The sequence below is a fragment of the Myotis nattereri genome (genome assembly GCF_964212035.1).
Source record: "Myotis nattereri genome assembly, chromosome: 14".
Lineage (NCBI taxonomy): Eukaryota > Metazoa > Chordata > Mammalia > Chiroptera > Vespertilionidae > Myotis > Myotis nattereri.
Window position 1 is genome coordinate 52,375,501 of NC_138089.1, and position 23,827 is coordinate 52,399,327.

A 23,827-nucleotide genomic window follows, 5' to 3' on the forward strand; every position below is an offset into this window, starting at 1 on the left:
AGTTTGAGGACCCCTGCCCTGGGAGATAGTAGAGTTTCGATATTGCAAATATTACTTAACGGGGGAAATGTCATGGAAAGGAAGGTGGGGAAGAAAAAGGGAAACTTTCTGCAACTCCCCACCAGTTGTGGCTTCTGCTGTCTGGCACCTTCTCCCGTTCTAGGGGTAACAGCAGCTCTGCATTTTCACTCGGGACCCCACCACGCCTGTGGGACTGACCCCCTACTGTGTTCCAAGGTGGGGCACAGACTCGGCCCCGGCCAATCAGAGCCTCGCATTTCGCCAGCACCAATGCCTTTGCCCAAGGATGGCCACGAGACCCAACCAGAGCCATGGAGACCCCAGGAACTGCCCGGCCAGGCTCCGAACGAACGCGAGGCCGCCCAAAAGACCATCGCTTAGGGCCCACCCGAGTCTGACACTCACGCAGAGAGAGCGAGAGGCGGGGCCAGAAAGAGAAAATGGCTCCCGGAGGCCTTGCTGGGGTGAATTTCCTTTTGGCCTAAGCCAGCTTGGGTGTGCGTGTCTGTTGCCCGGCAAATGTGAGTCACAGGCATCCATCCACACAGGGAAGCTGGCCCGGCCCCTCGGGGTCTCTGGGTCTCATAGTCCTCAGCCCTGAAACGCAGGCTCAGTTCAGCTCCCTTTCCCGGCCGCCCTCTATGCTCAGCACTGAGCTCGGACCTCAGGGCCTGAAGGTGGAGAAGCACGCTCATCCCTCCCGAGGGGCTACAGTCTCCACAGTCCGGAGGGGGAGGCTTGTAAACGGACTTGATGCTGTGTGTTAACTGTCTGCCAGGGTGGGGGGCTGCGTGGAGGAGGCGAGCCCGTGTCGGGGCAGGAGGGACAAGGAAGGCTGCGGGAGTTACCCGGGCAAAGAAAGGGTGAAGCCATTCCAAGCAGAGGAGAGGGCACAAGCTAAGGCAGGAAGGGAGGCTGGCCGGCGGGCAGAGCATGGCAAGTGCAGAATGAGTGAGTCACAGGCTGGGAGGGGCAGGCTCCTGAGCGGACAGCTTTTCTGCACATGCTCTCACCCTGGGGGTGCGCCCAAAGGCCGGGTGCACGGGCAGGTAGTGTGGAGGAGGGCACCGGGCCATCCGGGCTGGGCCACGCTGCCACTGCCAGCTAAGCAGGCCCAGGGAGGGCCTGGTGGCACGAGGCTGTGTGTGTGGCTGCATTGGGACCGGCGGGAAGGAGGAGGGGACAGGAGGAACCGAGGACCCAAGGTGACATGATGTTTCTGCTTCTGGAAAGTGGAGTGGGAGGAGCTGGGGGGCAGCCGGGACTGTCCTGTGTGCGGTGGGATGTCAGCAGCTGGCCTCAGAGGTGACAGGGCTGCACACAGAGGGACTGTCCATGCGTGGGGGAGGCTGGGTCCGTGGAGGGCAGGCAGAGGGAGACGTGAGGAAGGCCTGCATCCCAGTCCGGAGGTTTTTTTGGGATAAGGGATGGAGTAGGCAGAAGTGGGCAAAGCAACAAGAGGACAGGCCGAGTGACCCTCAAGTCCCTTCAAAGCACAAAGCTCCGTGGCTTGTCGTTTGCCTCGGGCACACGGGCCACCCCACGCATCTCCAGGAGGGTCAGGGCCTCTTTCGGGAGCAGAGCGGCCACCCTCCTCTCCCGGCCGGGCTTCCTGCTTGCTGCCCCCACCCCCCCACCCCACCCCTGACCCCCCCCTCCGCCCCCCCTCTGGCAGGACTGTGGGGAGGGAGGCCTGGGGGTCAAACTCACCAGGAAGTCTTCCTCACAAAACACTTTGCCGTTGACGAAATAAAAGGCTTTTCCTCTCAGCTTCCGGCCTAAGGGAAAAAATTCAAATTAAAATAATGTCCCTTGCTGAGTCAGACCAGCAGCGGTTAGCGAGAACAGCACTAATAATGACACTGGCAGGCAGACATTCCCCGCCACGAGGGTGTTTGTTTGTTTTTAAATTAAGTCTTTATTGTTGAAAGTATCACCTATGTTCCCCCCACCCTCCACCCCTTCTTGGAGCAAGGTTGTAAGAGAAAATCTGGTATGAAATATTCATAGAATTTAGAAAGTTCAGATGATTTTGACCCAAAAATTCTACTGCAAGACAATAATCAGAGTTCAATTGTTTAAAGGCTCTTCATCCCGGCATCATTTATAACATCTATGAGAAATGAGCGGCGTCTAATTCTTATGAAATAAACGACAGCATCTATTCTATTAGGCAGCCATAAAAAAGGATTGTTTTCAAAAAGAGATGTAAGGACCCAGCGACATACTTAAAATTCTTTAAAAGGGGAGGGAGGTATAAAAGCGTGTGTGACTGTGTGTGTATATACCTGGATATACAAACTCACACACGTATATGATTGCAAAACTGTATGTGCGCTCACACACTTCAGATGTAGACCAAATGTCAGTTACCCTCACTTCTAGAAAGTCCTAGAACCTTCGCAAGTATCTACTGACTCTGCCAAACTAGGGGAACAAGACGAGTGCTTACAACTCCGTGATGTCAGAGTTCACGAACAGAACCCCCTGGCAGCCTTGGAGGTTAAGTTTCATTAGTTTTCTTCATTCTAGGATTTCCCGCGGGGATGATAGGAAAGGAGGTGAGGCTGCAGCTGCCGGTGAGGCCACTAGAGGGAGCCGGAGGCCGCCTGAAACCCCGCACAGGCCGTCCTAGAGAGGTGAGGCTTCGGACCCACCCACGGGGGCAGACACCCAGCTCTGAGCCCCCAGCTCTGAGCCCAGGAGCCGGCCCAGGGAGTTCTAAGGAGTCTGAGCCCAAGAATCTGGGCTGGGAATTCCGTTTGTTGTTTTATTTATTTATTTTAAATATATTTTATTGATTTTTTACAGAGAGGAAGGGAGAGGGATAGAGAGCTAGAAACTTCGATGAGAGAGAAACATCGACCAGCTGCCTCCTGCACACCTCCTACGAGGGATGTGCCCGCAACCCAGGTACATGCCCCCGACTGGAATCGAACCTGGGACCCTTCAGTCCGCAGGCCAACGCTCTATCCACAGAGCCAAACCGGTTTGGCCCGTTCGTTGTTTTAATAGAGGGCGGATTACCTCTGTTGCAAAAATCATCGGGAAGATCATTAAGCATGCAGAGCGCTGAACCCTCTCACATTCTAAGAAATGCAAATTAAACAAGAGCTTTTTCACTTATGATTATCAACAAAGACTTTTTTTTTTTTAAGTGATCCCGGTCGTGACTGCAGCCATGACATATTTCTGTGAGCTACTGATGAAAGTGTAAAATGATAAACTCTCTTTGGAAAGGAAACTTTAAAATGTTTATCTTTGATTCAGTGGGGCAGTCTGGTTCTTAGCTTAGGGAAAGAATCTGACCTGTGAATAAATATTTACTTTGATCTAAATTGCTAGCCTTAGAGAAGGACTACATAAAACAGGGCACATCTAAATGTGAAAACATTATGTAGCCATTTAAAATACCATTCGGTTAAGTGTTTTAGTGACACTGGAAAATGCTTACACTATAGAAAGATACTCAAATACATTAGTAAGTGAAAAAAGCAAGCTGACAACTGTATTTATAGCACAACCCCAGTTCAGCAACTTCACACACACACACACACACCACTGATATGCAAAAGAAAAACCTGGAAGATTTCACACTAAAACTAGTAGCGGTTACTACCGGTAGCTAGCGTTACAGAGAAATTTCACTTTCAATTTTATAAATTAAAAAAAAATGACTTATCTACTATTATACAGCACTGGGAGGCTGTAATGAAGGGAAGCTTCACTTACTGCTTTATACATTTCAATATTTGAAACTTTTTTGTAGTATCAGGTACACAGGTAGACAAAATGAGAAATTTTACTTTTTGTTTCATAATTTCTATATTAAAATTTCCTAGAATTATGTATTGATAACCCCAAACACTTTTAACTTAAAAAAACACCCTTATGTAATAATATGAAAAATAAAAAAAGATGTAAAGATTGTGCATTTCAACTACGTAAAGAAGAAATTCGAAGAAAAAAGACGAGAAAGGAACCTGCCCAGAGGACAGTGCCTGTGTGTGGACATAATGGTGTCTGCATCCCAGGGGGCGTGGCAGGGGCTGTTCATGCTTTGTTTGCTGCTTTATACTTTCCTTCACCACCCCAAACTTTAAAAACAAGCAGGTATTACTCTGATCATTTAAAAAACTGCCCCTCTGGCTAGACAAAGCCTCTTGCTGCCAGTGCCCAGGGCTGAGAAGTCCTAGGTCCAGAGGCCAGGGAAGGGGCTTAGCAGCTGCTCCTGCATTTCCTTTATTTAAAAAAAAAATAAAATAAAAAAAATGAGGCCTGGCCGGTGTGGCTCAGTGGTTGAGCATCAACCTACGAACAAGGAGATCACGGTTCAATTGGGGCGTATGCCTGGGTTTTCAGCTCGATCCCCAGTGTGGGGCATGCAGGAGGCAGCCGACCAATAATTATCTCTCATCATTAATGTCTCTCTCTCTCCCCCATCCTCTCTGAAATCAATAAAAATATAGTATTTTAAAAATAATTGAGGCCTGGCCGGCGTGGCTCAGTAGTGGTTGAGCATCAACCTATGAACCAGGAGATTATATACAGTTTGATTCCGATCAAGACACATGCCTGGGTTGCGGGCTCACTCCCCAGTAGGGGGCGTGCAAGAGGCCACCAATCAGTGGTTCTCTTGTTTCTTTCCCTCTCTCTCCCTCCCTCTTCCTTTCGGAAGTCAATAAAAATACATTTTTTAAAAATTGAGGACTCCCCCACAGACCTGAGAGGAGTGGACCTGGATCTGCTCCAGTTTCTACTTCAGTTTTAAAAAACCATGTAAGTTTTGACACCGAGTCCCACATAGAAATTTTTTAGTTGGTCTTTGGTCAGTGGGAGAGAAAAGCTAACATCTGTTGATCGCCTTCTGTGTTGCAGGCACTGCATTTAGAACGTGCATATATTAAAAAAGCTTTTTAAATGTTTAAAAAACACTGTCACACGTCCCTGTATCATTCGCGCCCCTTTCTGTCCCTGTCCCTCCGTGTGCCTCTTACGAAGTCCACACGTCTCTCCCTGTCACCTCCTCGGGGTTTCAGTGCGGAAAGGGCTCCCCAGAGAAGGAGGCGGAACTAAAACGCACCCCATGTCCATCTCTCGGAGCAGCACAGGGAGGCGGGCACTGATTATTCTTGGGAATCCACTGGCGGTGACACTCCAGGATTGCGCCCATCTCTCTGGGTTCCCCTTCCTCTTCAGAGAAACATAACACTCATGAGTTCAACATTGTCATCTGCATTTGGTAAATTCTGAGGCTCAGAGAGGCGCCCGGGGGGTGAGCGGGCAGGACGGGAACCCGGGTTTGTGTGACTCTGAGCGCACGTGGGTTGCACGGTGCCGTGAGCCCCCCTTGTTGAGTGTACACTTGTGCGTGGAATCCAGCGTAGCTCCTCCTACCAGGGAATGGAGAAGGGAATGTCCACTTTGACGCACTGTCTACTTACTGGGCACTTTCCCTACAGTGCCTCCATGATCCTGACAATCCCGTGAAAGTCTCTTGCGATGGCCCACGTGTGGGTATAACTTGTTGGGACCACAGGCACGTTGAGGGGAAGAAAGCAGCAAGCAACCTCGTCCTGAGAAGCAGGGAGGAGGCAGGGGCACAGGAATCACTCCAGATCTGGCCAGTGACACAGCCACCAACTAACCCGGAGATTCCTGGAATCACTGCCGCTGCCCTGGGAGCTCCAGGCAAGTGCAGGACCCAGAACCGCGCTCACCGACACACGAGCCAGAGCAGCCGGCCCCCACTAGGTGGCCCCAAAGCACAGCCAGGACCAGACCCTTTCTCACAAGTAAGCAGGCTCTGGTTTAGCAGAGTGATGGGCACTGTCTGATGCGGCAGCCATGAGCCAGCCACCTGTGGCTAAATTTAAACTTTAATTAAAGTGAGATGTAATAAAATGTCAGCTTCTCAGTCGCATAGCCACACATGGCCACTGGCTGCCACATGGGACCATGTGAGTCTAGAGTTCAGAAAAGCCTCCAAAGACCTGGAGGCCAAATGAAGGTAGAGAGGGGCGGACGGAGAGGCAGCTGCAGGGCCACGGACACATTCCCAGCCGGTGGCATCGGGTCCCTGGGTTGCTCCCCACGGAGCACGTGCCTGGGCTCTGCTCTCTAGATTTCAGGGATCAGACTCTCTGCCGGGGGAGCCGGGCGCCTGCATCATGATAGGCTCCTCGCGGCTGTGACTGATGCACGGTACAGCGTGAGGACCACCGATTCCGGGGGGAAGAATGTACACTGCATGTACACTGCAGGCCGCCGCCGACAGAGCTGGGACCCCAGTCCCGCATGCACCAGCCGTGCGACCACTCTGGGACTCCACTTCCTCTTGGGTAAATGGGCGTGGAGGTGAGGCAAATGAGGGGGCCGTGAGAAGACACAGCAAAACTCCATGAACACTGATTCATATCAGCACCAGTGTCAGAGGCGTACAAGTGCCGATGGAGACCGGGATGCAAAAGAAATTGTTGGTGAGGAAACACAGGAGAGAGTGGAAGTGAGGAGGGGAGGGAAGGGAAAGGAGAAGGAAGATGAAAGGGCCTGTATTAGTCAGGAACAGAACTGTATGTGTGTGTGTGTGTGTGTGTGTGTGTGTGTGTGTAAATAGATTTATTATACAAGCAATTGGCTCACACAATTACAGAGGCTGACAGGTCCCAAGGTCTGCAGTCGGCAAGTAGGAGGCCCATAAGAGCCGACGGCATGGGTCTAGTATGAAGGCAGGAAAAAACTGATGTCCCAGCTTCAGTTTCCTCATTCGTGGGAGGGTCAGCCACGGTGTGGTATTCTGGCCTTCGGACGATTGGGTAAGGACCACCGTTTTGGAAGAGCAATCTGCTTTACTCGGTCTACCAACTGTCAATCTCATCTAGAAACACCTTCACAGACAGACACACCTAGAATAATGTTTGATCCAGCATGTGGGCTCCGCATGGCACATCAAGCTGACACATAAGATTAACCACCATAGGGGCCAGACTTGGGACAGAAACTGAAGATTCTAGGGGCAGGATTTAAGAGAGAAGAGGTGCTCTTAGGAAAACGAGAGAGCCAAGGACACCCAAGTGGTGTCTATGATACCTGAGTAAAGTTCAGACCTCCTCCCTAACCCCAGGATTCTGGCTCTGAGATGAGGCACCCAGAACAGCATCTTCATGCCAATTAGGGTGTGGTGCCCCCTGGCATGTGGCACATTCTCCATTCTCCTCTGAGGATTGGGGTGGCAGGTGACACAATGGGTACGACCAGGTCTCAGCCTTGGTCTGGGATTACTGCAGGAAAGGAAAGCAGATTCCCACCCAAAACCACACGTGTGCTTGGAATGCAGGTGTGGCAATTCATGATGTAGGCCACACTGGAGTTACCTGCACACTACAGGTCAGTAACGCCGACTCCATTAATGTCACCGGCATGAAGCATCTGATGTTCAGGCTGGTCAGGGACTGCGTGGCCTCCAGTTGCATCAACAAAGTCTGACCTAAGACACCAAGCCTGCCCCAATTCCAGGGACCCAGCGGGCCTGGGTTTGCTAGGATGGACACGAGCCTCTGACCGCACGCGAAGTCAAAGTCCGCCCTCCGCTCTCTTCCGACCCGCACAGCCCTCGGCCCAGCTGTCTATTTCGGTCGTTTCCTGGTTTCTCCCTCGCCCGCTGATTTCCTTTGGGATCTGCCCACTCTTCCTTTCTCACATTCTTGATCTTCAGCTTCCTCCTTAGACCCAGCTGACTCCCCCGGCTGGTGCAGAAATACTGACTAGGATGAGAAATACTGGGATGACTCAACGGCTCTGAAATTCAGGGGTCAAAGGCCTTAAGAAGGAAGAGAACCTCTGATCAAAGCCCTGGATCCATTTCTCTGCTCAGGGTGCAGCCCGCTATTGCTTCCTGTCTCCCCTCCTCCAGGTCCCAGGCTCAACCTGCACTCACAACCCAAGAGCATCCGAACACTCGACCCTGTGGTCCCCCAGCCCCAAGGCAGCGGCTGGATCCAAGACGTCGTGGCAAGACCCCATGCCCGGGGCTGGCCCCCAACTTCAGCACACATTCTCTCGAAGCAAAGGGAACATTACAGTGGCTGACGGCAAGGGCTGCGGGCCCACACGGACCTGGGCTTGAGTGTCGGGCGCCGTACTTAACCGCCCCGTAGCCAACCACAAGCAAACTGAACGCTCCAAGCCACTGCCTGCTCGTCTACAAAATGGGGGTGATGACAGTACTGAACGCACTGGATTGTTGGTTACAGGATTTGGGGAGCTACTGTGGGCGGAGGGCTCGGCGAGGGGTCAGGCTGACAATGAGCCAGAAAGCTCACCTACAAACGACATCAGGCCCTCGGATAATGTCGTTTTATTGTGACCCTGAAGAGGTGCCTTAGGAACATAAGTCTTGTTTATATCAATTAGCTTAAGATGACACCGACTTAGACCTCATTTTGCTTAAAGTCGCAATGACATTGAGTGAGGCCTGATTGTAGTTATAAGCACTGCGCTGACCGTTCCCAGCAGGCAGGCCTGCTGCGGCCTGAGGGTGACTTCCCTGATTCAGGCTTCACCGTTTCAGACTGTGAGCCTTTTCAGTCAACAATAAAGTCAACAGGATTTCAGGGGTGGTGTTTAGACTTAGGAAGCAGCTGACCAGAGCCCCCTGGACTGTACAGCTCACTGGGCAATGCGCCACCGGCCACTGGCTGAGTCACCAGAACCTCTGCTCCACAGGCCGGGCCTCTCTCTCATTGTTGTATTGACCTGAAGGGAGAAAACGGCACTTTTTCAGGGTTCCACTGACTCGGACAGCCTTTCCCCGGACTGGGTCTCAGTGTGTGAGATTTCACTGTAAAATCCATGCAAGTCCTTCACAGGTATGGATGCTTGGGTTTTGGAAGGTGGGATGGGCCATGGTCTTCATTCTTAATTTTTTTTGTTTTTTCCCCCAAGGTGTGGCTGGCAGGTCACAGTGCGCCCCACCCCGGGATGTGAGCCTGGGTCACAGCAGTGAGAGCCACCAGGTCTGGCCTTGACTCGCACATCCCAGCACTGTCCCGCGTGGACCCGCCCGGCCCTCGGTGGCCTTCCTCTGCGGCCAGGTCGGCACTGGGCACAATTCCTGTCGGCATAATCCTCACCCCCAGGACCCGGGAGCCCCCTGTTCCGTGAGCCCCGGGGAGGTAAGCACACAGGATCCCTCATCTAGTCCATCACCTGCCAGCTCAGGCCACGGACACCAAGAGCAGCCTGAGCCCCAGCAGGGAACGCGCTCGGTGAGTCTTTACAAAGTGAACAAAATCTCACGAGCTGGACTCAGAGCCCTGCCTCCTTCGTCCCCCAGTCTGTTCGGCAAGGATCCAGCGAGAGCTCCACTTGACCCCAGCACACCGTTCTTTCTTCTCATTCCACCCGGGGCCACCGGTGGGCGCCAGCGTCCCCTCAGACGGGCCACTTGACGCACGGTGTTCAGACACAGGGTTTGTGGCCGCCAGCCAGGGCCACGCCTGCCCTCTGCACGGACCCTCCCTTCCGCTCCACAGTGTGCCAGCTGGGGACACGGCCACCTGGGTGGGCAGGGCCTGCGGGGGGAGAAGGGAAACCCAGGGCACACGTCTCCATGGCAACCAAACACACTGGCTGCTGGCGGAGCAAGGCAAGAAAGAAGGGGACTTTAAGAAACTACAGAAACGCCCACACATTGCACTTCTGGGAACAAACACCAAGGAAACGCTTCAGCAAGGGAAGAAGGACGCACGCACCACGGCAGTCGGGGGCTGTGGGTGACGACCCACAGGCCGGAAGCGAGCTCCAAGCCACAACACGGGGGAACAACTCCTGGTTACTAGGCAACGGTGACAATGCTTACTATGAAGGCTGCGGAGACGCGGAGGAACGTACGACAAAACAGTAAACCAAAAAGGATATGACGCTTTAGATGCTATGATTACAATTCTAAACATTCTAGAGACTTGTGGGCAAATCTGTACACATTTGGACAAAGCCTCGAGGGGAAAACATACAACTGCAAGCCCCAGTTTCAGTAACATCGCAGGTTTCAGCTTCTAAGATGTTCTTTGCAGCTGCCATGCTGTTGTCACAACCAAAAGTGAGCTTAACATTGTTGCTGCTTGTGAGCAACCGGGAGCCAGGGCGCCCTAAGGAACCCGCACCCTCCACTGAGGAAAAGGCCCAGAGGAGACACCCTGGACCCTCCCAGCTCCCCTGGGGGTGGGAGGCTGTCGGAGCACCTCCCAGCTCCCCTGGGGCCCATCACTGAGACGAGACAGCTCTCCTCTCTGATGAGGGCGGGGCTGCACCTGGGACTGGCTGCTCAGCGTCCCGCAACCGCCTGGCCATGTGTGTCCTTTTCGGTGTGTGGGACGAGGACCAGGCAGCCGGCACGTCTGGCACATCCTTCGTTTCGTTGTCTGCGAAAGTAACAAACTGCCTGAACCTAAAAGCGGCTCACTGTATCTTCGCCTGTCAGGTCAGTGGGGCCTCGGCCTTTCCTGGACGCATGTGTGAGCGGACAAGACCCAGCATTTTGTTAGTAAATTATCAATACGATCCAGGAAGCGAGTGTGCGTGTGTGCGTGTGCGTGAGTGTGCGTGTGTGCGTGTGTGCGTGTGTGCGCGCGTACCTACAGAAACACGCCTCTATGGTGTTTTAGGCTAGATTGTTTTCATAAGTGAAACGGGAAACAGGAAAACACATGCACCCCAACAGGAAAAACCGGGATGTGCATGGCTGAGCTGGATTTGGGAGCCTGGATTCTGGGCCGGCTCCACGCTAGGTCTCCAATCTTGAGCGACTTTCTCCCTGTCTCTGGGCCCCCATTTCCTCTTCCCCGACGAGGAGGGGTGGACCCCACCTATACCGTCCCCTCAACGCTGAGGTTCACAGACACACCTGAGGCCCCGTGGAGCCAGGCCACGCGGAGCCAGGCCACGGGCGCCCGGGCCTCCTGCTGCTGCAGCAGCTCCAGGGCAGCGGTAAGTCACCAAACAAAGGCAATTCCTTCGGGCGGCTGAGAGAGGCTGCTCAGGCACAGGCCTGGGTCTCCCCGGCTCCCTCCGCGTGGAGAGGCGGCTGTGTTCACACACCTCAGGAGTGTGTGCAGGCCCCGTGCAAACGGGAATGCGGGACACCCCCTTTCTGACGGAGTCCCGTCCCCGTGCCTTCGGCAGCACCGCTCTGGGGCCTGGACGGCTGGCATGGAGTCACGGAGCGTGTGGTCACGGCATCCAGGACAGCACCAACCAGAAAGCCAGGCACATCTCCCAGCTGGGGGAACAGGGAAGGCGCGTGGAAAAGGCAGCCCCTGAGCTGGGTCCTGAAGGCCGGTCAGAATCTGAATGTACAGAGCGAGTAGAGAGGGGAGATGCTAGGGAGCTGTGTGTTCAGAGACACGGATGTGGAGAGGAGGAGGGCTGTTTGACTTGCTAAGTTAGTAGGAAGGGATGACAGAGACCAGACCACAAGGGCCTTGACGGCTGGACCAAGCCAACGCCCACACACACCAGCTATCCTCCTGAAGCCTGTGGACTTGTCAGAATCTGAAGCGAGAGAAACCCAACCATTGAGGAGCTGACAGCGAGTCATGCGGCCACAGGAGGAGCCAACTGACTCATTAATATACTCCTCCCCAACAGCTTTATTTATTTATTTTTAATATATTTTTCTTGACTTCTGAGAGGAAGGGAGAGGGAGAGAGCGACAGAAACATCAATGTGAGAGAGAATCACTGATCAGCTGCCTCTTGCAACGCCCCCTACTGGGGATCAAGCCCGCAAACCAGACATGTGCCCTTGACAGGAATCGAACCCAGGACTCTTCAGTCTGCAGGCTGAGACAAACCAGCTAGGGCTTTCTTTTATTTTTAATCCTCACCTGAGGATATGTTTTTTGTTGATTTAAGAGAGAAAGGAAGGGAGAGAGAGAAAGAGAAGAGAGAGAGAGAGAGAGAGAGAGAGAGAGAGAGAGAGAGAGAGAGAGAGAAACATCGATATCAGACAAACATAAATTGGTTGCCTCTGGTACATGCCCTGACCTGATTGGGGATCAAACCCACAACCTTTTGTTGTACAGGACGAGGCTCCTACCAACTGAGCCACCTGGCCAGGACTCCCCAGCAACTTCCTTAGTTCAAATGATGATCGCTTGAGAAGGAAAATAGCCTCTACTTAATATTTTCTTTTTCCCTGGAAAATATAGCAAATATTGAGAAATATTTTGGCACAACTCTTGTACAGATGGATACAACAGAAACGTGTCAATGAGTGAGGGAATCGGTAAGCTGTTATAACCGGGAGACTGCGGAGAAGCACACGTACGCAGGACACCGGAAACGCCGAAGTGAGCGTGTGGGTCTCTTCCCTTCTGCGGCCACCGCAGAAGCGCCAGCGGTTCCATCCCTTTGTGATTTCTGACCGGAGCAAGAACCATAAAAGGCACTTCCATGCACCTTCCCACATTCGCAGGAAGACTGTGTGCTCTGCTCTTTCCAAAGAGCTGAGACAGAAGTGCAGTGTTGGATCCGTGCCCGTCCGAAAGGATGACGAAGCTCAGGTTGTTCGAGGACATCACTAAGGGCAGCAAATGGGCAAAGGAGCCCAGGTGGACAGGAAGAAATACGTCATCACACTGGACGAGCGCAGTGGGAGAAAGCTAACGGTGCAACTGCGCATGTGGGCATTCGCCCCAGCCAGGCGGTGATCACCACTAACACTGGACAAAGACCGCAAAAAGATCCTTGAATGTAAAGCCAAGTAGGAAAGGAAAAGGGAAAATTCAAGGAAGACACAATTGAGAAGGTGCAGGAATAAAGTAATATTATATACAACTTTCATTAAAAACTTAAGGAGAAAAAAAAGAAACGCTGAAATAAACTTGCTAAACAGACGCACAACCAACAGCAATTGACGCCACAGGGCCACGGTCAAAGGCCCTTCACCAGGCGAGTGCATGTCGCGGCGGGAAACATGGGTGTCGCCAGCAGGACCAAGCAACCTGCAGCGTGTGACCTGGCTCAACGGCAAGGCCAGGCCCCGATAGCCTGGTGACCGACCACAGCATTTCCACTCAGGACACGAGGAGACTTCGGTCCATTTCCAAGCCTTCCACAGGTTTCCCTACAAAGGTGAGTACTGCCCTAGCCGGTTTGGCTCAGTGGATAGAGCGTCGGCCTGGGGACTGAAGGGTCCCAGGTTCGATTCCGGTCAAGGGCATGTACCTTGGTTGCGGGCACATCCCCAGTAGGGAGTGTGCAGGAGGCAGCTGATCGATGCTTCTCTCTCATCGATGTTTCTAACTCTCTATCCCTCTCCCTTCCTCTCTGTAAAAAAATCAATAAAATATATTAAAAAAAAAAAAAGGTGGGTCCTGATCAACGCACAAACTGTGCATCTCAGGCAGGGGTTTACGGGACAGCACAGTGGGGACTGGAGTGTGAGGTTTCCAGCACGACAAGCCTGACGTGGCGAGGCGGCGCTCCGAAGCCACTCAACGTCTCGCCAAAGTCCATCCCAGGCAAGGCCTGGTGCCCAGGGACCAGTCACCTTGACCGTGATGGGCCCCGTGCTGGTGGCACAAAACCCTGCGCAGGAGGCGCCATCCTTCTGGTGGGACCGCGAAGGGCCAAGGCCAGCGGCGTCTTCAGGACGGAGGCTCTTCCCTCTCCTCCCTTTCGCGGTCCCCACGACCTCCCCCTCCCCCGCTGCGCCCCGCACACACTCACTGCAGGCCGCACAGGTGAAGCAGGCGTCGTGGTACAGGTTCCCCATGGCCTGGCAGGCCTGGCCGGCCCCAAACACCCCTTTGCTGCATTTCACACAGGAACCTGCAAGAGCGAGAACACACCGGTGAGTCAGAGGGAAACAGTGTAAACTGAGTCAGAAACAGCCAGTGAGCAAAGCCAGATGCTCCTCCCCATAAGCAGCACGTCACCCACCCCATGGGTCGCTCCTTTGCAATGTTTTCCTCTCTCTCTCTCTCTCTCTCTCTCTCTCTCTCTCTCTCTCTCGCCCTGCATCAGCCTTTCAAGGGTCAGTGCTCCCACCACAGGGAACAGCCGCCAGACTGGGCTTCAGGCCCTACCCTACTGCCCTCCGCTCTGCCATGACTCCGTGCTGTCCGCTACTTCCTGCCGGAGCCCCAGCGTCTCCCACCGTCTCTAGCACAGAGTCCAAAACCCCGCACTGTCATGAACACATGCAGAGTGCACGGATGACAACTTCTCAGCTAAATGGTTTCCTTTCAATCTCAGTGGGAACCACGGACTACCATCTACTCTCCTCACTTCTTACAGAAGTGTCCGGCCCGCACCTTCCCAACCTGCCCCCACCCCCCTGTGCTGGGTCTCAGCTCTTAGCCTTGCTCCTGGGCTCCCCTGCCTGGCACCCTGCGCCCACCCTCCATCCCTCCAAGGCGACACGGTGGACCTGTAGTCACAGAGCCGCTCCAACCTGGAACTGTCCACCCACTCACCTCCCACGTGGCTTGAGTTAAGCTCTAAGGTCTCTGAGCATCAGTTCTTAGTTGGAAAGAAGAGGTTCCTCCACCTGCCCTGCACGTTTGCAGGCGCAGCAGCGAAGGCTGCCTGGCAACCAAGGGTTCTGAAGCGTCACCTGTCCTGACTACCGCAAGCCTACGAAACACCCGGCCTGGGATGTAATGCCACAATCTACAATCACCCATACATCGGGGCAAGGGGGCCCCTTTCAGGGTCACCGGGAGAGACACAAGTGCTTCGCGCAGGGCCCCTCATTTGGTGGATGCTCGGGAAACAGGCACATAGATAAAAAGGGTGGTGCTAATGTCACTGCACTCAGCAAGGAGTTGCTTCAGCTTGAAGGGAGCTCTCCGAGACCTCCCAGGCCCCAGGACCTCCCCTTGTCCGTCTGTCTGGACCAACCCGAAGCCGCACCACCACAGCCAGGCTCTGGGCTGGTCCCCAGAAAGCAGGCCCTGGAGCCCCTCTTCCAAAGGACTCTCCCCCAAGGCAAGCAAAAAGCTTCGACGATTACATACAGAATGCAGGACGCGTGCGCGCGCGCACACACACACACACACACACGCACACACATTTCTTTTTTTCCAGGGAAATATACCAAAACGTAAAGAGGTGTTTCTTCAGGTTGTAAATTTATGACTGCTTTTACTTCTTTGCAGTGTCTGTATTTAAGAAATAATTCTTGTAAGGGCAGGTAAAAAAAAAAAAAGGTGTAGTCTCAAAAAAGGTTTGAATATGTCTAAGTAGATGGTGTGATGTTAAGCTGTTGAAAAATCAATTCTGTGTACACACATCTATGCATCCAGCAGGCGACCAGCTCTCGTGTTCGGTCAGCAGGGGCTCGGGCGTCCTGCTCTAACTCTGGTTCCGATCTGCCGGGCTGTCCCCGGGCTGCAATCCCCAGCCTTCTGCCTACAGCGCTAAAAGCCCTGTGTGTCACAGTTCCTGTCACCCCAAGATGATGAGCTAACGGTACCACCTTCAGAAATGCACTCGCACCAGCCCAACAGATCCACAGAGAACACGCCAAGCCCAGGGCCCTCGCGCTGCGGCCAACTCCCTGAGAAAGCACGCGAGGCCGCCTGACGGTGTCGGCCAAGGAAACTGGCTCTGGGGGGAGTTCGTTTATTGAAAACTCCAGAGAAGACAACTTGTAGTTCAGTTTTAACATTGTGAAAATTTTCAAACGAGCAGAAACGTTGAAAGAATCATCCAGGAACACCCTCCCCACGTCCGCCCACCACCCCAATTCTATGACTGTTAACATCCATCAACCCAACTATCCATCTTATTTTTTGTTGTGGTGGTTAATCCTCACCCAAGGATATTTTTTTCCGTTGATTTTTAGAGAGAGTGGAGGGGAGGGGGAGAGACAGAGAGAGAAACATCGATGTGAGAGAGACACATCAATTGGTTGCCTCCCGCACATGCCCCGACCAAGGCCGGGGATCGAGCCTGCAACTGAGGTAGGTGCCCTTGACCGGAATCGAACCTGGGACGCTTCAGTCCGCAGGCTGATGCTGTGTGCACCGAGCCAAACCGGCCAGGGCCCATTTATTTTTGATGCATTTCAAAGTAAGTTGCAAACAGACGTCCATCTCGCCTTGAACTCTTCCCCCTGCAAATCATTGCCTAGAGTTCATTATTTCCAAGCAACAAAGGCTGGCTTATCACAGCAACCGAAGCTCGCTCCGAGCAGACGGGATGGTGCCTCCAAACAACGTGAAGATAGCTGCTCACCAACGCGAAGGAAACCGCCCCCAGGGGCAACACCACATCTTCCCAGCTGAACCTACTGTAGAAATGTTACTGCAAAGGGCAGAGGAGCCCTGAGGGTCAAGGGTGTGGTCAGCCCTTCCACGGACCACGGGTGAGCCCAGGAAGAGGACCGGCCTTCAGGACCCCGTGCCAGGGAGGAAAGCATGAGCACCAAGCGCCTGAGTGGGTGGGATGCTGTCGCCTCACAGTGAAGACGTGAGCGCATGTGGTTTGGGGAGTAAGAGCGGAGCGGCTGTCCCACTCCTGCTCGCAAAGCGCATGGCAGAATGGACAGCGCCTTCAAGTGGACTCAGACAACCGCCAGGCCCCGGGCTTCCTGCTAAGTTATCTCCCCACGTCAGGCCTTCCTCCCCTCCTGGCAGCCAGCCAGCGACGCGGTCTTCTGGCTTCCTCCTGATCTGAGGGCTGAGATCTACTGCTTCAACCCGGCCCCGCCCCCACTCGCTCAGATCCCCGGGCTAGTCCTCCTCCGCCGTCCTGGGGGCTGGCTGACATCCTCTCACCACGCTGACCGCTGACCGTCTCCCACAGACACAAAGCAAGGAAGGGCCGCCCGTCACAGAGTCAGGAAGGTCCCCCAGGGAGCCACGTAGGTGGGGAGCCATGTCATCCCTGTGGCCTGTGGTAAATGGACAGAAAAGCACCACGTGGGCAGGAAATACATTTATTCCTCCTCTGGTAGAAAAAGCAACCAAAGCCAAGGTCACGTTTTAGGAAATAAGTGCGTCTGCCAGGCCCGGGCTGGGTCTTCTTTAAGGGAAGGAGCCAGCACCCCTTTCTGCAGCCCGCGCCCCAGAAGGACAGACGCTGTAACGTGCTGAAGGCCGCACAATGGCAGGTTTGAGAGACCGAACCAGAGCCCTGCCTCAAAGGCCCTGTTAGCCCCGTCTGGCTGGCAGCTGTGTCTATTCCAGCCACATGCAAGGGCCCCCCGAAAATCAGGGGGCTCCTTCCTCACCCTCTATGTCACCTGCCCTGAAAATCCTCTGTGCTCCGCCTCCTCGCCCCTCCCTCTCCTCTAACATCTGGCACCACCGATCTTACTGTCTCCATAGTTTTGCCTTTTCCAGAATGCCACGCAGCTGGGACCATACAGTGTATGCGGCCTTTTCAGACTTGGCTTCCCTCAGTCGTGTACATTTAAGGTCCCTCCATGTCTTTTTTAAAAATATATATTTTTATTGATTTCAGAGAGAAAGGTAGAGGGAGAGAGAGAGAAACATCAATGATGAGAATCACTGATCGGCTGCCTCCTGCACACCCCCTACTGGGGATCAAACCCACAACTCAGGCATGTGCCCTGACTGGGAATCGAACCGTGACCTCCTGGTTCATAGGTTGACGCTCAACCACTGAGCCACACCCGCCAGGCCTAGGTCCCTCCATGTCTTTCCATGGCTTGATAGCTCATTTCTTGTTAATGCTGAATAATATTCCATCGGCCGGATGTACCGCACTTTGCTGATCCGGTCGCCTACGAAGATGATGACACCTTGGTTGCTCCCCGGTTTGGGCAATGGTGACTGCAGCTGCTGTAGACATTCACGGGTGGGTTTTTGTGTGGACACAGGTTTTCAGTTCCTTTGGGTAACTACCAAGGAGCAAGACTGCGGGACTGGATGGTAAGCACATGTTTAGTTTTATAAGAAACTGCCACAGGGTCTCGCAAAGTGGCTGTATGGGATTCTTTTAAAATCAGGATATTCCCACGGGAAGGGCAAGGACGAGGGGCCTGTTTTAAGGGATGCCCAACAGGAGGTGAGAGCCCCAGCGATGCTTCGAGCACTTGGCCCACCTCTCTTGTGGGTTGTGGCTTTCTGCCAGGTAATGCTAGGATTACACGTCTCCTCCCCTCTATCAGAAAATAAGCTTGCTGAGGGCCGGGCCTACTATACACTGTGTCCCCTAGCGCACAGTAGGTACCAAGTAGCACGGAACGCGCTCAGAGCCAGAGCTGGGGGAGGGAGGGCGGTCTAGCTTCAGGGAAAGGTAAGAGAAGATGCAGAGAGGAAGGCCAGAGGCATGTGTGCAACTGTGGGATGATTCACGTGATGGCGATGAGCCAGCTGAGAGGAGAGGCTGGAGGCACAGAAACTCCAGAGGGGGCCCCTGGGACACGGGAGGGGCTGGGAAGTGACCCTCTGAGCCAGGAAAGGAGTGAGGTGCCCGAGAGGGGAACAGAGAGACACTGCACATCTCGGGCAGCAGGCAGGGCTGGCAGAGAGTCCAGGGCTGTCACCAACCCACATGGCCCAGGCCTGTGTGCTGCATTTGGGCGAGTCAGGGCCTGGGCAGCCTTCCGGAGCCTTACACACAGACTTCCATGGGACAGAGAAGGAAAAACAGCAGCGATGACAAACGCTACTAACACTATGACTTACTGTAACGCAATGTCCTCTAGGAGCCGGAGCACCATAACAGGCCTTCCTAAAGCTTCCCCACTCACCAGAAGTAAACAGGACGTTTCACTCCTGAGGGAACGTGACATTTTATTATTAATGTTGTCATCGCCACCCTGGTTATTGTTTCGGCTCCACATTATCGGCATCGTTGAGATACGAGCCAGGCTGGCCCGACTCTGCACGGCAGGGGTTGCTGTCAAACTGCTTAAAGGGGGAGAAACTTTTCTCAAAACAAGTATCAGTGGAACCTCAACTATAGACAACAGGCCAAAGGGAAGCCACCCTATGATTTGGGTGGGACAGAGACCGCTCTGCCTCCCGTAATGTCGGGTCCCCGACTGAGGTTCCAGGAAGATTATTTGAGGACCAATGACAGCGAAACTGATCGATTGCAGACTCCACCCAGCCGGCCCTCCCTGGGAAATAAGTTGTCCCAAGTTGGTATGAAATTGTCTCCCGCACCCCGGGCCAGAGCTAAACGCGGGTTTAGGGCCGTGGCACCTTCCCCACTCCTCGCAGAGGCGGGATTTACACACAAGCCGCCAGCAACGCAGCCTCCTGCCTTCGACAGCGTGAGACCCTGCAGCCCTCCTCCCACTGAACAGCCAGCCAACCGGGGTGATGCCGAGTCAGCATCTTCTGTTGTCCCGATAAGGACTGAAATACACACGCTCCATCAGACTAGGCAGTAGGTGTGGTCTGCACCCCAGCTCTCATCTGGGCCCCTCCAGCCACTGCTCCTCTCTCAGGGAGGAAGGGTGGCTCCGGAAGCTGCCCCCCCTTCACTGGACATGCAGGGGCAGCCTCTCTAGCTGGGCTGGCCGGATGCTGCACAGCCTGGGGATCACACAGCCATCACCCACCTACTGTGCTGACAGGGGTTTATGGAAAGGGCCAGGGCATCCAGTCGGCATTTGGGGGCGGGCTGGGAGGGAGCAGGCCTGCCTGGAACACACCTGAATGAATGAGTCCAGACACGAGTTCAGTGAGGCTTTTTCTCAGCTGTGGCCCTGGGCAACTCTGGGATCAGCGGGTTCTGGAAGAGGTGCCAGGAGTCTGGGGCAGAGCTGGACCAATGACCCCTGCCTCCCATGCAGGGGGCCACTTCTAAGTCCAGCTGTGGGAATCCGTGGAGATGCCCACCTGGACCTCCAGGGATGGGTTTCCGTTTGGGGGCGGGGCCAAACCACTGCAGGAGATGCTAATGTGCGGCCAAGGTTGAGAGCCATGGGTAACACCACACCCCACCTGGCACCCGGGCCTGCCTGCCTCTGCCCTCCCTGCCACGCACCCTGCAGTTCCCAAGTCAAGGGGAGAACTCTCGGCAAGCCACAAAGGAAGTACTTAAGGGCATTCTGTGCTCCGGGGCCATTGCGCCAGTCTGCTTTCTTCACTCTGAAATCTGCTCAAAACCAGCCATGGCTTCACTTCACTGCAGTGAGAAAGGAAGTTTCTATCACAGTTTCCCTGTCACTGTGAGCTGAGCTGGCCTCGCGGCTGCCCAGCGCACTCCTCCTCCCCTGCCCTCCACTCTCCGAAGGAAGAAGAGACCCCGGGGTATCCCCGTGCGAGCCCCGTGCCCCTCCGACTCCTGCAGCCGCTGGGCCTGCAGCTTTGGGCTCCCACTCTCTGCCCTTCCCTCACGCCGGCCTCTCCGCACAGAGGCCCGTTGGCTTTCTCAGCTCTAATCTGACACGGGAATGGCCCACCTGCATAGGAAGAGATGCGCCACCTTGCCAGGAGTCAGACACCAAGGAGGGATGCCACCTGTCACTGACGCTGGCAAAGACGGAAAACAATCACAGCTGTCCCCGAGGGAAGAGAAAAAGGCGCTCGGAGCTCTGTTAGCAGAAGTATAAGTGGACCACTTTCTGGAAGGCAGTGTGGGACAACGCGCGGGAGCCTTAAAAACCTTCACGCCACCCGGCTGGTGTGGCTCAGTGGTTAAGCATTGACCGATGAACCAGGAGGTAATGGTTCAATTCCCAGTCAGGGCACATGCCCGGGTTGTGGGTTCAATCCCCGGTGTGGGGCGGGCAGGAGGCAGCCGATCAACGAGTCTCTCTCATCATTGATGTTTCTCTCTCTCTCTCCCTCTCTGAAATCAACAAGGATATAGTTTTTAAAAAAGCTTCACACCACTGGACATGGTGATTTAACAGCCCAGGCTGCAGCACTACAGGATTCTCGTCATTCCCCAAAGTCGCCTCCCCATAAAGTCACCGCAGATACTGAACGGTGGATCCTAGAGGAAACACAAGGTTAGGTTCCCGCGAGCCTCTGGTCGCGTTTTCACCAACCAATCAGGACCTAGCGTTGTTTCACCCGTGTTTCTGTTTAAAGACGCCTTACTTAGTAAATACTGTTAATTTATTAACACTGAGCTCACACCAACAGTACATGTGACTCACGCCTCAATGAAGCTTATGTAACACATGTTTTCTCCGTTAGGACACATCAGAGCCCTCTCACGTTCAGGCATATGGGCGGCACTTCAGCGCGGCTCTTGGGTCACAACAAAGAGCACAAAAATGCAAAAAAGCGTGGCACTGCACAGACCACACGCGGGACACCTGTTCACCGTCCAGGCCTCAACCGGAACGAACGTCTGCGGGCAGCCCAACCTTCTCACTGCCCTGGGCATGTCCCCAAACGACCGCCAAAGAGCTGGCTATTGACTTGCGGGTTACAAATACACGATAGCCAGTAGGCAAATTCGCAAAACACGTCCTGAGTAATAAGGGCCGACTACATACGAATGCTGTGGGAATCCATTTATATCACCTTTTAGGACAGGCCAACGGATAAAAGATGGAAAAGTCAGAACAGTGGTTGCCTGGGGGAGGGAAATGACTGGGAAGAGGCGTGAGGGAGCTTTCTGGGGTTGGAAGTTCATATATACAATATATATATATATATGTAAATTAAAATACGTTTTTATTGAATTTTTCAGAGAGGAAAGGAGAAGGATAGAGAGGTTGAAACATTAATGAGAGAGAAACAAAATCGATCGGCTGCCTCCCGCACGCCCCCCACTGGGGATCAAGTCCAAAAGCCAGACGTGCCCTGACCAAGAAGTGAACTGTGGCCTCCTGGTTCCTGGGCCAACACTCTAACCACTGAGCCACAGCGGCGGGCGGAACTTGCTATATTTTGATAGAAGTGTGGGCTACACGGGTGCATGCATTTGCCCAAACTCCAGGAACTAAACATTTCACTGTATGTAAATGTACGTTTTTTAAAAACACGGCCACAAATTCCTTGACACTCCTTCCCTTAGAGGTGGGGGAGGGCTGGGATGGTCAGCAGAGGCCTGACGTGTCCACTGCGGAGGTGAGACGCCCGCAGCGCAGAGCCGGGCCCATTCTCCCGCCTCATCCTGTGCTCCCTTGGCTCTCTGTCTGGCTCTACACTGGGGCGGAGCTGCCTCTCCCCACAGCCCATGCCCACTGTCAGGCTTGGGTAACCTGGAGAGGTGGCAGGCACAGGTAGGGCACGGGCAGAGGAGGGGCTGACGGCTCTAAAACTGACCTCCATGGCGCACCGACAAAGGGCCTCTGTGTAAGCCGGCCACCTGAGCGACCAGCCTCAGCTGCGTCGCCAGAACAGGCCCCGGACAATGGGGTCTTTGGAAGCTGCCGGGAAAGCCGCCCTGACTGGGTCACCCGCGCCTGCGCCCGCACCCAGGCAAGACCTCCAGGGCTGGCGGAAGGCGCAGGGTGTGGGCAGCCTGTCAGCTAGGGCCCCAGAGGAGCCGGATCCCAAAGGGCCCTCCCTCCCACCTGACAGGAAACAGCAGTTTTCACTTCTCTAACTGCAGCAGGAGGGCGGGGGCGAGGGCAGGGAGGGGGGGCACAGTCTCTGGATGCACTGCCTCTACTCGCTGCACAGAGTGTTTTTAAGGTTCTGGAAAGTTGGCTCAGCTGCATGACCACCTGCTGGGTCATGCCCCGTGCAGACACCAGCTCAGGGCCCCAGGGTGTCTTCTTCGTCCGTCAGAGCTCACGTGAGCCTCAGTGAGCTCAGGGGCGGGGGGGAGGGGCGGGGGGTGGCAATCATGAAATCTGTCTCCCCTGGACAAATAACAATGGATCTGGCCCGGCCGTCGTGGCTCAGTGGTTGAACATCAACCTATGAACCAGGGAGGTTACAGTTTGATTCCCAGTCAGGGCACATGCCCGGGTTGCAGGCTCGATCCCCAGTAGGGGGCGTGCAGGAGGCAGCCGATTCATGACTCTCTTTCATCATTGATGTTTCTCTTTCTCCCTTCCTCTCTGAAATAAATAAAAACATATTTTTAAAAAGAAAAAAATAAACATTTGTGGATTTGAATGAAATCAGTTGGGGTTGGCTCTCAGATGGGACAAGGTAAAGACACTTTGATATTTGGAGAAAATAATCATTGTAAGTGCATTGTAAGTGCTCGCACGGTAAGCAGTCCCCATGCGCCACACCCAGTTCCAAATGCTTCACACAGCACAGCCCCATCCAACAGGAACACACTCAGGCCACCTGTGGTTTTACATTTCCAAGTAGCCACGCTTAAAAAGTAAAAGCAGGTGAAACCAATTTTAAAATACATTACTTAGCCCAATATAGCCAAAGCATTCTCATTTGAACACAGCGTCAATATAAAAATATTGACGCGCTGTTTACATTCTCCCCACATACCAAGTCTTCACAATCCAGGTCTATTTCACACGGAGAGCACAGCTCAATTTGGACTGGGCAGCTTTTTTTATTTTTATTTTTTAAACCCTCACCCGAGGATATTTTTTCCATTGATTTTTTTAGAGAGTGTGGAAGGGAGGCAGGGGAGGAGGGGCCCTGGAGACACAACAGTGAACAGGACAGATGCCTCCCTGTCATGGGGCGCGCCTTCCAGCAGGGGGAGCTAGGCAGTAAGGCTCTGTGTACAAAGGGAGCCCCACTAATCTTGACTCAGTCCCCTGTATACAGTAGGTGCTCCATAAAGGCTGTTGAGGGCACTGGTGATTGGGCTTGGAACTGGATGTGGTGGTGGACAGAGGTGGGTGAAAGGTCTGGGGAAGGGCAGGGGCGGGAAGGTGAGAGCCATGGGGACGAAACAGGAGTCAGTGACGCACTGGGTTCACCCCCACA

The 23,827-nt window shown here is 54.0% G+C and overlaps 1 protein-coding gene across 2 annotated transcripts in view; it reads right to left on the bottom strand.

Annotated features, from left to right (window-relative positions):
- Nucleotides 1-23,827, bottom strand: part of LIMD1 (LIM domain containing 1) — a gene marked incomplete at both ends in the record, with an annotated part of 41,360 nt that overhangs the window by 6,599 nt on the left and 10,934 nt on the right. The window contains 2 exons of one of the 2 annotated variants that reach the window (XM_081106139.1): nt 1,732-1,799; nt 13,752-13,853. In XM_081106139.1, the coding sequence (XP_080962265.1) occupies nt 1,732-1,799; nt 13,752-13,853 (170 nt within the window). The remainder of the gene's footprint in view (nt 1-1,731; nt 1,800-13,751; nt 13,854-23,827) is intronic. The other variant, XM_081106140.1, reaches the window with a different exon arrangement.